Raw genomic sequence first — 13,919 nt, 5'->3', positions numbered from 1 at the left:
GGTTCCTAACTTCCCTGAAAGGTTGCGTATCGCGGGGGCTATTCGATGCTAATGCAGTATGCCACAGGATGTTTTTGTACTGGTCAAGGGCAGTCAGGTCTGGAGTGAACCACGGGCTATATCTGTTCCTGGTTCTAGATTTTTTAAATTTAAGATGGTGAGGAAAGCACTTTTAAAGAATAATCAGGCATCCTCTACTGACACACCTACTCTACACCTACTCATTCAAGGGTTTTTCTTAATTTTTTACCAATTTCTACATTGTAGAATAATATTGAAGACATCAAAACTATGAAATAACACATATGGAATCATGTAGTAAACAAAAAAGTGTTAAACAAACCAAAATATATTTTATATTTGAGATTCTTCAAAGTAGCCACCCTTTGCTTTGATGACGGCTTTGCACACTCTTGGCATTCTCTCAACTAGCTTCACCTGGAATGCTTTTACAACAGTCTTGAAGGAATTCCACATATGCTGAGCACTTGTTGCCTGACTTTCCTTCCCTCTGCGGTCCAAATCGTCCCAAACTATCTCAAATAAGTTGAGGTCGGTGATTGTGGAGGCCAGGTCATCTGATGCAGCACTCCACCACTCTCCTTCTTGGTCAAATAGCCTTTACACAGCCTGGAGGTGTGTTGGGTCATTGTCCTGTTGAAAAACAAATTATTCTCCCACTAAGCGCAAACCAGATGGGATGGCGTATCGCTGCAAAATGCTGTGGTAGCCATGCTGATTCAGGGTGCCTTGAATTCTAAATAAATGACTGACAGTGTCACAAGCAAAGCACCCCCACACCATCACACCTCCTCCTCCATGCTTCACCGTGGGAACCACACATGCAGGGATCATCCGTTCACCTGCTCCGTGTCTCACAAAGACATGGGGGTTGGAACCAAAAGTCTCAAATTTGGACTCATCAGCCCAAAGGACAGATTTCCACCGGTCTAATGTCCATTGCTCGTGTTTCCCGGCCCAAGCAATTCTCTTCTTCTTATTGGTGTCCTTTATTAGTGGTTTATTTGCAACAATTCAACAATGAAGGCCTGATTCACACCTGATTCATTCTTCTCTGATCAGTTGATGTTGAGATGTGTCTGTTACTTGAACTCTGTGAAGCATTTATTTGGGCTGCAATCTGAGGTGCACTTAACTGTAATGAAATTATCCTTTGGTAATGATGGACTGTAATTTCTCTTTGCTTATTTGAGCTGTTCTTGCCATGATATGGACTTGTTCTTTTACCAAATAGGACTATATCTTTTATACCACTTCTACCTTGTCACAACACAACTGATTGGGTAAAACACATTAAGAAGGAAAGAAATTGCACAAATTATCTTAACAAGGCACACCTGTTAATTGAAATGCATTCCAGGTGACTACCTCATGAAGCTGGTTGAGACAATGCCAAGAGTGTACAATGCTGTCATCAAGGCAAAGGGTGGCTACTTTGAATAATATTTGGTTACTACACGTGTGCTATTTCATAGTTTTGATTTCTACACTATTATTCTACAATGTAGATGTACTGGTACTGTGTACTGTGCATGCCCACAGGCCTCACAAGACTCATCTGAAGGACCCCCGGTACCAGTTGACATTTTTTGGGGGAAGTACAGTGCATTCGGGAAAGTATTCAGACCCCTTGACTTTTTCCCTATTTTGTTACGTTACGGCCTTATTCTAAAATGTATTAAATACTCCAGAGTAGCGCAGCGGTCTAAGGCACTGCGTTTCAGTGCTAGCTGTGTCACTAGCGATCCTGGTTCGAGTCCAGGCTCTGTCGCAACCGGCACAATTGGCTCAGTGTCGTCCGGGTTAGGGGAGGGTTTGGCCGGCAGGGATGTCCTTGTCCTATCGTGCTCTAGCGACTTCTGTGTCGGGCCGGGCGCATGCATGCTGACACGGTCGCCAGGTGTACAGTGTTTCCTCTGACACATTGATGTGGCTGGCTTCTGGGTTAAGCGAGCATTGTGTCAAGAAGCAGTGCGGCTTGGATGTGTTGTGTTTCGGAGGATGCACGGCTCTCGACCTTCGCCTGTCCCGGGTCTGTACGGGAGTTGCAGCGATGACAAAAGACTGTCACTACCAATTGGATACCACGAAATTGGGGAGAAAAATGGGTAAAAGTAAGAAAAATAGTAATGGAAAAAAATGATTACATTTTTTAAAAATCCTCATCAATCTACACACAATACCACATAATGACAAAGTGAAGACAGGTTTTTAGAAATGTTTGCAAATGTATTACAAATAAAAAACTGAAATACCTTATTTACTGTACATAAGTATTCAAACACTTGCTATTAGACTCGAAATTGAGCTCAAGTGCATCCTGTTTCCATTGATCATCCTTGAGATGATTATACAACTTGGTTGGAGTCCACCTGTGGTAAATTCAATTAATTGGACATGATTTGGAAAGGCACACGCCTGTCAATATAAGGTCCCACAGTTAACAGTGCACGTCAAAGCAAAAACTAAGCCATGAGGTCAAAGGAATTTCCCGTAGGGCTCCGAGACAGGATTGTGTCAAGGCACAGATCTGGGGAAGGGTACCAAAACAATTCTGCAACATTGTGGCTGTAATCGCTGCCAAAAGTGCTTCAGCAAAGTAGTAAAGGGCCTGAATGCCTATGTAAATGTGATATTTCCTTTTTTTATAAATTACAAAAGAATTCTACAAACCTGTTTTTGCTTTGTCATTAAGGGGTATTGTGTGTCGATTGATGAGGTCGAATAAAAAACATGAGCTGGCGCAGAGAAAATTATTCAATGTGGAGGTGCTGACTAATGGCGAATAAACTATAAACTATAAACATAAAGAGAGTCACACACTCCATATATAAACTCCCAGTAATTTATTGTGTAAATCCCCAACGTTTCGGCATCACTGTGCCTTCTTCAGGGTGAAAAACAACAATTGAATTAATTTTAGAATAAGGCTGTAACGTAACAAAATGTGGAATAAGTCAAGGGGTCTGAATAGCTTCCGAATGCACTGTATATAATCATGGGAGTCACATCTGAGAAGGAGAGCATTGTGAAGGGTTTTGGCTCTCACAGTTTATATGCTAAAATACCCTTTAGTTATGGAAATGTTGAATCCTGGAGTGTTTGGTTACACTTCACATGAAGCACATTCAATTTCAGTGTCTTCCAAGAGCTTTTGTGTCAATAAAATCCCCACAACGTTTAGACAAACCAATGGTCCCCCTTTACCACATGTTATCTGACATTTCCACAGCTCTTTCAGTAGAAATAAACAGGGCCACGGTACAAAGTGTCTGGCTAGATGTGCTCTTCAGAGAGCATCCCTAGTAAGGTCTGGTATGGCCTTCTTCACACAGAGGGAAGAAGGCCATTGCCATCCAAAGCCATCACATAGTTTATCTGAATTGGACGATATTGGACATATTGAAAAATACAACAAAAAACCATGGCTATGGATATGTCTGTGCTATGCATACCAGTACTATGGTGTGGTGGTTTAAAGATTGTGAGGAGTTTCTTCTCTCCACAGGGTTGATTGGATAAGGACTGGCAGATGGAGGACTGCAACATCTCACAAGTTATGTCTTGTGAGACCTGTTCACATAAAAAAGGGTGGACAAACAAGACTTGACCAGTGTGTGTGTGTGTGTGTGTGTGTGTGTGTGTGTGTGTGTGTGTGTGTGTGTGTGTGTGTGTGTGTGTGTGTGTGTGTGTGTGTGTGTGCTTACTAACATGTGCAGGGTATTATTTCTAATACTGTATGTAGGTCCTCCAAGAACCCAATCACCTCCTCTTATTGTCTAGTACCTTGAAATGAGATCTGAATGAAACAGGCAGCGGAGCCGGATTGGCCATGTCGTTGTTGGGTTTCACCCTATACTACCAACAACGACATTGACATTATTTGGCTGGACAGTGGCATGTCTGGCAGAATTACTTTCACAACTGCTAAATATTCATAATTACCTAAATATAGTGTGTGATGGTGGGGGAGAAAGGGATATTGGGCAGAGAGGGCTGTAGAATAGATGGACACTAGTCTTGACTGCTGAGCGATGGTGAAATGCCAGCACTGGACTGCCCACCGGCCCCAGGGCTGTGAGGAAACAAAACCCTTTCTCTCAGAGCAGAGACAACATCAAAACAATTTGACCACACATACTTGATCAGTGTCCAAACCTTGATCCCTCTCAGCTCAGGCTAAATTAGAATGCTGAAAACTAAAGGAGAGCATTGCCCGTCACTTGATGTTCATACTATGGTATACGGTTTGTGACATGATCAAAGTCTGATGTCCATTCCACAGAACCATACTTGACAGCTTGCTGACACTTCCAAATGTTTAATGTACCACAAGAACCTTATCATTTCATTCAGGACATTCAATGACAATGGCCTGCAATGAATGTCAAAACTCATTATTTCCGTATTTAAGAACTGAACTCACATGGACAAATCAAATCAAATGTTATTTGTCACATGCATCAGAAACAACAGGTGTAGACTAGCAGTGAAATGCTTACTTACGGGTCATTTTCCAACATTGCAGAGTTAAAGACAAAGACAATAATAATAAAAATAAAAATAGAAATAGTGACACGAGGGATAAATACACAGTGAATAACGAATAACAATAAAGAGTAAAAATAACATGTATATACTGTATACAGGGAGTACCAGTACCGAGTTGATGTACAGGGGTATGAGGTAATTGAGGTAGCTATGTAAATATACTGTAGGTAGGGGTAAAGTGACTAGGCAACAGGATAGATAATAGACTGAGCTGTAGCAGCGGTGTATGTGGAGCAGTAGCAGCAGCGTACATGTGTGAGTGTGTGTGCGACATCAGTATGCGTGTGTGCTCATATTGTGTGTGGGTGAATGCCGGTAGTCCGGTTAGCCATTTGATTAACTATTTAGCAGACTTGTTTAACAGTCTTATGGCTTGGGGTAGAAGCTGTTCAGTCTCCTGTTGGTTCCAGACTTGGTGCACTGGTACCGCTTAAAATGAAATAGCAGAGAGAACAGCCTATGGCTTGGGTGGCTGGAGACTTTGACGATTTTTTGGGCCTTCCTCTGACATCGCCTGGTATAGTGGTCCTGGAAGGCAAGCCTGGTCTCATAGACTAGACGTAACATATTAGATGTAAATCCAGGACATTACATTTGGTATGGTTACATAAAACGATGGTTACTTAAGGAAAAACATGTAAGTAGGGTGTGTGGTCGGGCATATAACGGGAATGTCTAGCAACCCAAAGGTTGTGAATTCGAATCTCATCAAGGACAACTTTAGCATTTTAATAATTAGCAAATACTTAGCATGTTAGCTAACCCTAACATGTTAGCTAACTACTTATTACTACTTTTTATCTATTTTGCAATTACTTAGCATGTTCAGCTAACCCTTTCCCTAACCTTAACCCTTTTAACTAACCCTAACCCTAGCCTGAACCCTGTAACCTAACTCATAAACTTAACCCTAAACTCTAGCCTAACTAACATTAGCCACCTAGCTAGAATTCCTAACACATCATACGTTTTTGTACACATTTGTAACATATTGTACGTTTGGCAAATTTGTTATATATTGTACATTTTTCAAATTCGTAACATGTAATCCAAATGGTAATTTGTAAAATATCATACGAAATGGGTGATGGATATTCACAAATTAATACATACCATAAAAACATAACATAGGCTAAATAGAGTCTCTCAGATTATCCTACAGAATAATGCGAAATGCTCTGAGACCAGGTTGGGATGGCAGGGAGCTCGGCCCCAGTGAAGTACTAGGCCCTACTCACGACCCTCTGTAGTGCCTTGCGGTTGGGTGCCTTGCAGTTGCCGTACCAAACAGTGATGCAACCAATCAAGATGCTCTCAAATCTTTTCAGCCTTCTGAGGTGGAAGAGGTGCTGTCGTGCCCTCTTCACAGCGGTGTGGATGTGTATGAGCCATGTTAATTCCTTAGTAATGTGGACCCCGAGGAAGTTGAAGCTCTCGACTACAGATCTTTGAACTCTTTTTAGAAACCCTGGGTTAGTGTTAAACTACCATTCCTTAGAGGTGACACATCAAACTGGCTGATCAAAATCAAATGTTTCTCTCTGTTGACATCTGGCTCTCCAGCTGTTATTACACCCTTGTTTAATAATTATAGCTGCTGTGGATGTGGATGGGCCCGCACTGTGAAGCATGGCGAAGGAGGGTGGCCCAGACACCTTCTCCAACCATCTTAAACAAACCCCAGCAGCCACCACTAATGTGGAGCGACAGAGCTATTCCACAACAGACTTCCTGGTATAAAACAAAATAAACAAAAAGGATCCTGTCTGGTTTTATAAAAATGGGAGAGGAGAGGGGTCTCGGATTCTTGGCCATGACCTCTCAGAGGAAGTTGGGATATACAAAAAACAGATTTCCAATTCACACATGAATATAATATGCACTTGTATGTGTGTGAAATAGGACAAATATAAGCATCCACCTTATTACATTAACTTATATGGTTAAATGTTTCAGTGGAACATTAGTGTTTGGTACATGTGTGGGGCCAGTGGACCTCTGAGCAGAGGCCAGCTCTGCAGTGTGGTGTGTGTCTGTGTGTGGGGAGTGGCCCTTAATCCTTTAACAGAAGTCCCTCTTGTGGTGAATGGATATACTACATGGATGTACTCACCACCACATCAGTAGCTCTATGCAAAAACAAATTCATACCGCAAGATGGCAACGTTAATCCACTTCCCTCAGTATAATGAGAAAAATTCACATGGGAGTTTAGACTGATTTTGAAGGTTGAAATACGAGCAATTAGATGGACTATGTATACATGATTTTAAAAAATGTTTTACTTTTGTGATCTTTCAAAAGTGTATCCATGCACGTATTTACCTATGACTTTCTCTAACGCTTGGATAGGGGTTTCATCCATTATAAGGTATTTCATGCATTGCCTGGAAACCAGGCATCGAATTGCATAGAATTTCACATTGGGCAGCTTGAATCAGGAAAGTTTCCTCTCATGACCTCTACAATCCAGAATGTTCCATACGATTTTATTTTAACGTACTTTACCATGCAGCTGTTCATTTTGGCGGTAGGAATGTAAGACAATATATCCAAAGGAGAGTATAATTACATCAGCTTTTCAAAGCACTGGTAGTGCATTCAGAAATACAGTTGAAGTCGGAAGTTAACATACACTTAGTCATTAAAACTCGTTTGTGTGTGCTGGGATGTAAGGGAAAAGGGTGTATTCTTATTCATCAGGATGCCTACACCTCTGCTGTTACTACATTAAGTGGCAGCATAGGCCTCTCCAACCCAGCTCCTCTTTAAATATTCAATTATTTTTTTGTTGCCCACCCAAGCCAAGCTGGTGTATTACACTGGTCAACCTCCCATCCTTGCCCACCCAAGCAAAACGTGTCAAAACCTCCCGTCTTTTCCCGCTCCCCCTTTTTCGACACATTTACACCCATCCTTACATCAATTTACTAGTCCATTTTCCTTCATTCACATACAACATATAGACAGACACTCATTCTCTACCGCCCTCCTACACATATTCACTCTCCCTCAGAGTCCCATTCATATGCAGTCACACACACCTCCCTCCATAGAACAGTTGACATACATGCTATATTTCCCCCTTTGTCAGAAATTGTGAAAAACTTAGTTTAAATGTATTTGGCCACGGTGTATGTAAACTTCTGCCTTCCACTGTATATCACTACGTGCGCGAGCTCGATGCATGCATCTTTTGCATGCATGCATTTTTTTTTAAATCTTAGAAGCATGCTTCAGGGGAGCACTACCAGCACCTTGTAAAGTTGACAATTATATTGTTATGGGGATATTGTCTCACATTCCTACCGCCAAAAGGACCAACTGTATAGACAAGCTGTAAAGTAAGTTAACATATAATTGTATTCAACATTCTGGCATGTAGAGGTCGTGAGAGGAAACGTTCCTGAAAAGCACATTTCAATTCAACTTTGTGCAATTTCACGCATTGCTTGTTTAGGCGAGAAGAGAACATTCTTTCACAGTGGCGCTCCTCCTCCCTCGTGATTCGACACTCCGCCACGATCTTCGACTGACTTGTGAGTACTGCGGCTCTGAAAACGAGTTCGGGTTCCAGAAAACAACATGGCAGACGATTTGACCATTCAAACTGGCGGAAAAGACGGAGGAATTGTGGTAATTACAATGAAATTGGTTGGGAAAGTGATAGCCTACCAAACTGATGTGATAGAGTTCGACATAAAATGAGTGCATGATGTGTAAACCTCATGTGCAACAAAGTATCTAAAGTTGTAGTCTACTGTGTTCTTGCATGCATGGAACTTAAACGGTATATAAATAATATTTGTACTGAATACTATATTTTCCCTCCTAGATCAACGATGACTGGCCAGGTTACAGTTTAGAGCTCTTTAACTATCCAAAACACTATTCTGGAGATCTAGAGTGTGTTTACATCCCACATGGTGTCATCATGGACAGGTAAACTATATAGCATTGAATGCAGTAACGTTAGGCCTATATACGAATTCACTTGCATATTTCTTTCTGTGTGATCACTGACATTGGGAAACTACAAGACTATCAGTCGCCCACACCTCAATGATTAAACGGAACAAGGGACAAGGAAGGGCAGTAATTAAAATCCATTATCGGGATGTTATCAGAGTGTGTGAGAATCCAAAGCCAATAGCCTACCTACAGCATATAGAGATGGAGGTTAGTCACTTGAATGTCTGTGACTCTCATAATCACTTAAAATCCTTTCTTGCAGTCAAATGACCAAATCACCCTCTAGTGGTCTCATGGGTGGAAGGTTATTCATATTACCCACAGAAAAAAGTGTTTCTATGTCATACGGTTTTATTATATTTCAGTCTTCTGAGATGTATATAAAGTGTAATATTGGGATACAAACTCAAAATGGAATACATTTAAACTATATCTGACATGGTACAGGTGTCTTCTTTTTTTAAAGTCTATAACCATGTGTATATTTCTGTTTCAAAGTAAATTTGTTTAAGACTACCAAGAAACACTCTGTCCCTGATTTAGCCCACTGCAGTAAAAGGTTAAAAGACCTTCGCCCGGAAAAAGAAAAAAGCCAAATGGGCAAATTGTGCGCTGCCTCGCTCGTCTCCCGGTCACGGCCGGCTGTGACACCGCCTGTAGTGCCGCCTCCAGCACTGCGATGTAGTGCTTTAAACCACTGCGACACCCGGGAGGCCAGAGATTCAGTTTTTAGTTCAAATGATTTATTTGCAATATGTGAACTATAAGCTAAGACAGCTTTATAAGCTGTTTATTCACTTGTGGGGTTTGAAGACGTGTGAGAAGACAACATATTTGGTGAGAATTACAGCAGGGTACAACATCGATTCAAGCTTTTAAAGGGGCAGTAGCCTAAATTGGGTGTACAGTTTTCCATTCCAGAATTATTTAATCTATAGTTATTCTTATGCTATTTATTCTGTTACTATTGACATGTAAACATTATTGGTATCTTCTCATCTTTCAACTAAATGGAATCTATTCACTTCCAAAATGTAAGTAGGTGTATATAAAGCTTTCTCATAACTCGTACTGATGGAATGGCTTGGCCGGCACTTTGTAAAAACCCAGAGTGCATTGAGTGAATGTTGGGAAAAGTTACTTTATAAACCTAGCAATGTGAATGCAAAGAGGACTCGGATCACAAAATAGGTGAACTGAACTGGCAAAAGAGTTGAGGCCTCATTCAAAGGCAAGGGCAGTGTGAAGACATAGAGAACGTAGTTATTTTGCTTTTTTCTACCCCAGAGTTCACTTTAAAGAGGACTGAGATTGGTTCTTTTAAAGAGAACTATATGTAAAAACACCCTTATAAGCTGACCAAACTGCCCACATTGCAAAATAAATGTACACATACATGTTATCCAATAATTTCATACAAACTATTTCGGCGTGTCAACGGGCGTGTGCGTAGCCAGTCACTAAAATAAACTATTCTAAACTAGAACAAGGTTCTATAAGTAGAGCACACATGATTTTGTGACTTAAAATAAGTCAAAATTCTACAAAAAAAAAGGACCATATGCATCTCCGGTAAAATAGCAATCCTAATCCCAAATTTTTCTCCCGAATTAGCAAGCAACAGCAGCAAGCAAGCTAAATGTCAATGAAAGGTTTCATGTGTGTTTCGACCTGACCCCAAATGAATATAGTTGGTTCATAGTAGGTTTTGGTTATTTTTAACCTGCATGTCATGAACGCGCCTGGTGGGGATAGACAAAGTCAAAATGCGGACGCACTCGCCGAGGCTGTTTAGTCAGCATGTGAGTCACACAATTTGACATCTAACTAAGATGTTTGGTAAAGTATTTCTTAAGTGAAAAAATGTGCAAGTCTCGTTGAATGACAACAAACACATCATTGCAAAAATCGCTGAAGTTGGAGACTTTTATCTCCCTCACCAACTTCAAACATCAGCTATCTGAGCAGCTAACCGATCGCTGCAGCTGTACATAATCTATTGGTAAATAGCCCACCCATTTTCACCTACCTCATCCCCACAGTTTTTATTTATGTACTTTTCTGCTCTTTTGCACACCAATATCTCTACCTGTACATGATCATCTGATCATTTATCACTCCAGTGTTAATCTGCAATATTGTAATTATTCGCCTACCTCCTCATGCCTTTTGCACACATTGTATATAGACTCCCCTTTTTTTCTACTGTGTTATTGACTTGTTAATTGTTTACTCCATGTGTAACTCTGTGTTGTCTGTTCACACTGCTATGCTTTATCTTGGCCAGGTCGCAGTTGCAAATGAGAACTTGTTCTCAACTAGCCTACCTGGTTAAATAAAGGTGAAATAAAAAATACAAAAATAAAATTGAAGAATCCTAACCGTATTTCCCACTCCTACTAGGAGTCGTACGGTTGACTTCGGCTACCGAACTACCGACTCTTTTAAAATGTGCTCGAAGAGCCGGATAAAAAGCTGCCGACCATCAAAATGAACAAAAACGTCACCGAATTGTTTTGACTGGAAAGCATGCGACAGGCTTTACTCCTTTCCTTCACATTGTGTTGCAGGACAGAACGGCTTGCCCGTAACATAATGGGTGACCTGGGCGACCATGACATTGTGGTGCTATGTGTTCTGAAAGCCGGGTACCAGTTCTGTGCTGACTTGGTGGAGAGGATCAAAGCACTGAGTCGTAACTCAGACCACACTCTGCCCATGAGTGTCAACTTCATCCGCCTCAAGAGTTATGTGGTAAGGACCTAAATAACACTTTTTTTTAGTGCTGGACAAGTGGAAAATTCCTCCATGATGCAATCCAATCCAAGACCCTGTGAAATCAGATACATTTTTCTTGAGGTAAAATTGTCACAGCTTGAATTGCAGTGTTTCTTTCTTGTATGCCTGGTATGGGTATGTAACACTTTTTATGTTATGACAGTATTATTAATGTTCTATATTACTGTAAGCTTTTACACCAAACTTGACCAAATCTTTCACTTTCTTGTAGAATGATCAGTCCACAGAGGATCTCCACATCGTTGGAGCAGAAGACCTCTCTTTCCTGACTGGAAAGGTAAGTAGCCCTGCTGTACACAAGAAATATAACATAAATAAATACTATTTCAAATATACTACTGTTCAAAAGTTTGGCATACTTAGAAATGTCAGTGTTTTTAAAAGAAAAGCAACTTTTTTGTCCATTCAAATTACATCAAATTGACCAGAAATACAGTGTAGACATTGTTAATATTGCAAATTACAATTGTAGCTGGAAACGGATGATTTTTAATGGAATATCTACATAGGTGTACACAGGCCCATTATCAGCAACCATCATTCCATCATTCAAGTTTATAATTTTAAAAGGCTACTTGATCATTAGAAAACCCTTTTGCAATTATGATAGCACAGCTGAAAACTGTTGTTCTGATTAAAAAAGCAATAAAACTGGCCTTTAGACTAGTTGAGTATCTGGAGCATCAGCATTTGTGGGTTCGATTACAGGCACAAAATGGCCAGAAACAAATAACTTTCTTCTGAAACTCGTCAGTCTATTCATGTCCTAAGAAATAAAGGCTATTCAATGCAAGAAATTGCCAAGAAACTGAAAATCTGGTACAACGCTATGTACAACTCCCTTCACAGAACAGCGCAAACTGGCTCTAACCAGAATAGAAGAGAGGGGTGGGAGGCCCTGGTGCACAACTGTGCAAGAGGACAAGTAAATTAGAGTGTCTAGTTTGAGAAACAGAGTCCTCAACTGACAGCTTCATTAAATAGTACCCGTAAACACCAGTCTCAACAGTGGAGAGGTGACTCCGGGATGCTGGCCTTCTAGACAGAGTTGCAAAGTTGCAAAGAAAAATACATATCTCAGACATGCCAATAAAAAGAAAAGGCTATGATGGGAAAAAGAACACAGACACTGGACAGAGGATGATTGGAAAAAAAGTGTTATGGACAGACGAATCGTAGGTTGAGGTGTTTGGATCACAAAGAAGAACATTTGTGAGACTGAAGAAAATTAAAAGATGCTGGAGGAGTACTTGACGCCATCTGTCAAGCATGGTGGAGGCAATCTGGGGTGCTTTGGTGGTGGTAAAGTGGGAGATTTGTTGTGGGAGCAGCTTGACCGTATGGTACGTAAGAAGTGCCCATCAAACCAATCCAAATTCTGAGAGATGGGGTGAAATCTCTTCAGATTACCTCAACAAATTAACAACTAGAATTCCAAAGGTCTGCAAGGCTGCAAATGGAGGTATCTGTGATGGAAGCAAAGTTTGAAGGACACAATTATTATTTCAATTAAAAATCATGTTTATAATCTTGTCAACGTTTTGACTATATTTCCTATTAATCTTGCTACTTATTTAATGTATGTTTTCATGGAAAACAAGAACATTTCTATGTGACCCCACACTTTTCAACGGTAGTGTATGTATATAAACTCAGCATAAATAGAAACGTCCTCGCACTGTCAACTGCGTTTATTTTCAACAAACTTAACATGTGTAAATATTTGTATGAACATAACAAGATTCAACAACTGAGACATAAACTGAACAAGTTCCACAGACATGTGACTAACAGAAATTGAATAATGTGTCCCTGAACAAAGGGGGGATCAAAATCAAAAGTAACAGTCAGTATCTGGTGTGCCCACCAGCTGCATTAAGTACTGTAGTGCATCTCCTCCTCATGGACTGCACCAGATTTGCCAGTTCTTGCTGTGAGATGTTACCCAATTCTTCCACCAAGGCACCTGCAAGTTCCCGGACATTTCTGGGGGGATTGGCCCTAGCCCTCACTCTCTGATCCAACAGGTCCCAGATGTGCTCAATGGTATTGAGATCCGGGCTCTTCGCTGGCCATGGCAGAATACTGACATTCCTGTCTTGCCGAAAATCACGCACAGAACGAGCAGTATGGCTGGTGGCATTGTCATGCTGGAGGGTCATGTCAGGATGAGTCTGCAGGAAGGGTACCACAAGAAGGAGGATGTCTTCCCTGTAATGCACAGTGTTGAGATTGCCTGCAATGACAACAATCTCAGTCCAATGATGCTGTGACACAACGCCCCAGACCATGACGGACCCTCCACCTCCAAATCGATCCCGCTCCAGAGTACAAGCCTCGGTGTAACGCTCATTCCTTCGACAATAAACACGAATCCGACCATCACCCCTGGTGAGCCAAACCGCAACTTGTCAGTGAAGAGAACTCTTTGCCAGTCCTGTCTGGTCCAGCGACGATGGGTTTGTGCCCATAGGTGACGTTGTTGCCGGTGATGTCCTATCTTACAACAGGCCTACAAGCCCTCAGTCCAGCCGCTCTCAGCCTATTGCGGACAGTCTGAGCACTGATGGAGGGAT

General features: G+C 41.1%; 1 protein-coding gene across 2 annotated transcripts in view; it reads left to right on the top strand.

Annotated features, from left to right (window-relative positions):
- The first annotated feature begins 7,756 nt into the window (after nt 1-7,756).
- The window catches only part of LOC118402035 (hypoxanthine-guanine phosphoribosyltransferase-like), a 29,736-nt gene continuing 23,573 nt past the window's right edge, over nt 7,757-13,919 (top strand). Inside the window, exons 1-5 of one of the 2 annotated variants that reach the window (XM_035799867.2) lie at nt 7,757-7,916; nt 8,033-8,208; nt 8,408-8,514; nt 11,115-11,298; nt 11,555-11,620. In XM_035799867.2, the coding sequence (XP_035655760.1) occupies nt 8,158-8,208; nt 8,408-8,514; nt 11,115-11,298; nt 11,555-11,620 (408 nt within the window). In that variant the 5' untranslated portion in view covers nt 7,757-7,916; nt 8,033-8,157. The remainder of the gene's footprint in view (nt 7,917-8,032; nt 8,209-8,407; nt 8,515-11,114; nt 11,299-11,554; nt 11,621-13,919) is intronic. The other variant, XM_035799866.2, reaches the window with a different exon arrangement.

Source organism: Oncorhynchus keta, chromosome 23, assembly GCF_023373465.1.
Source record: "Oncorhynchus keta strain PuntledgeMale-10-30-2019 chromosome 23, Oket_V2, whole genome shotgun sequence".
In the NCBI taxonomy this organism is placed as follows: Eukaryota; Metazoa; Chordata; class Actinopteri; order Salmoniformes; family Salmonidae; genus Oncorhynchus; species Oncorhynchus keta.
This window is presented reverse-complemented; position numbering and strand designations above follow the sequence as displayed.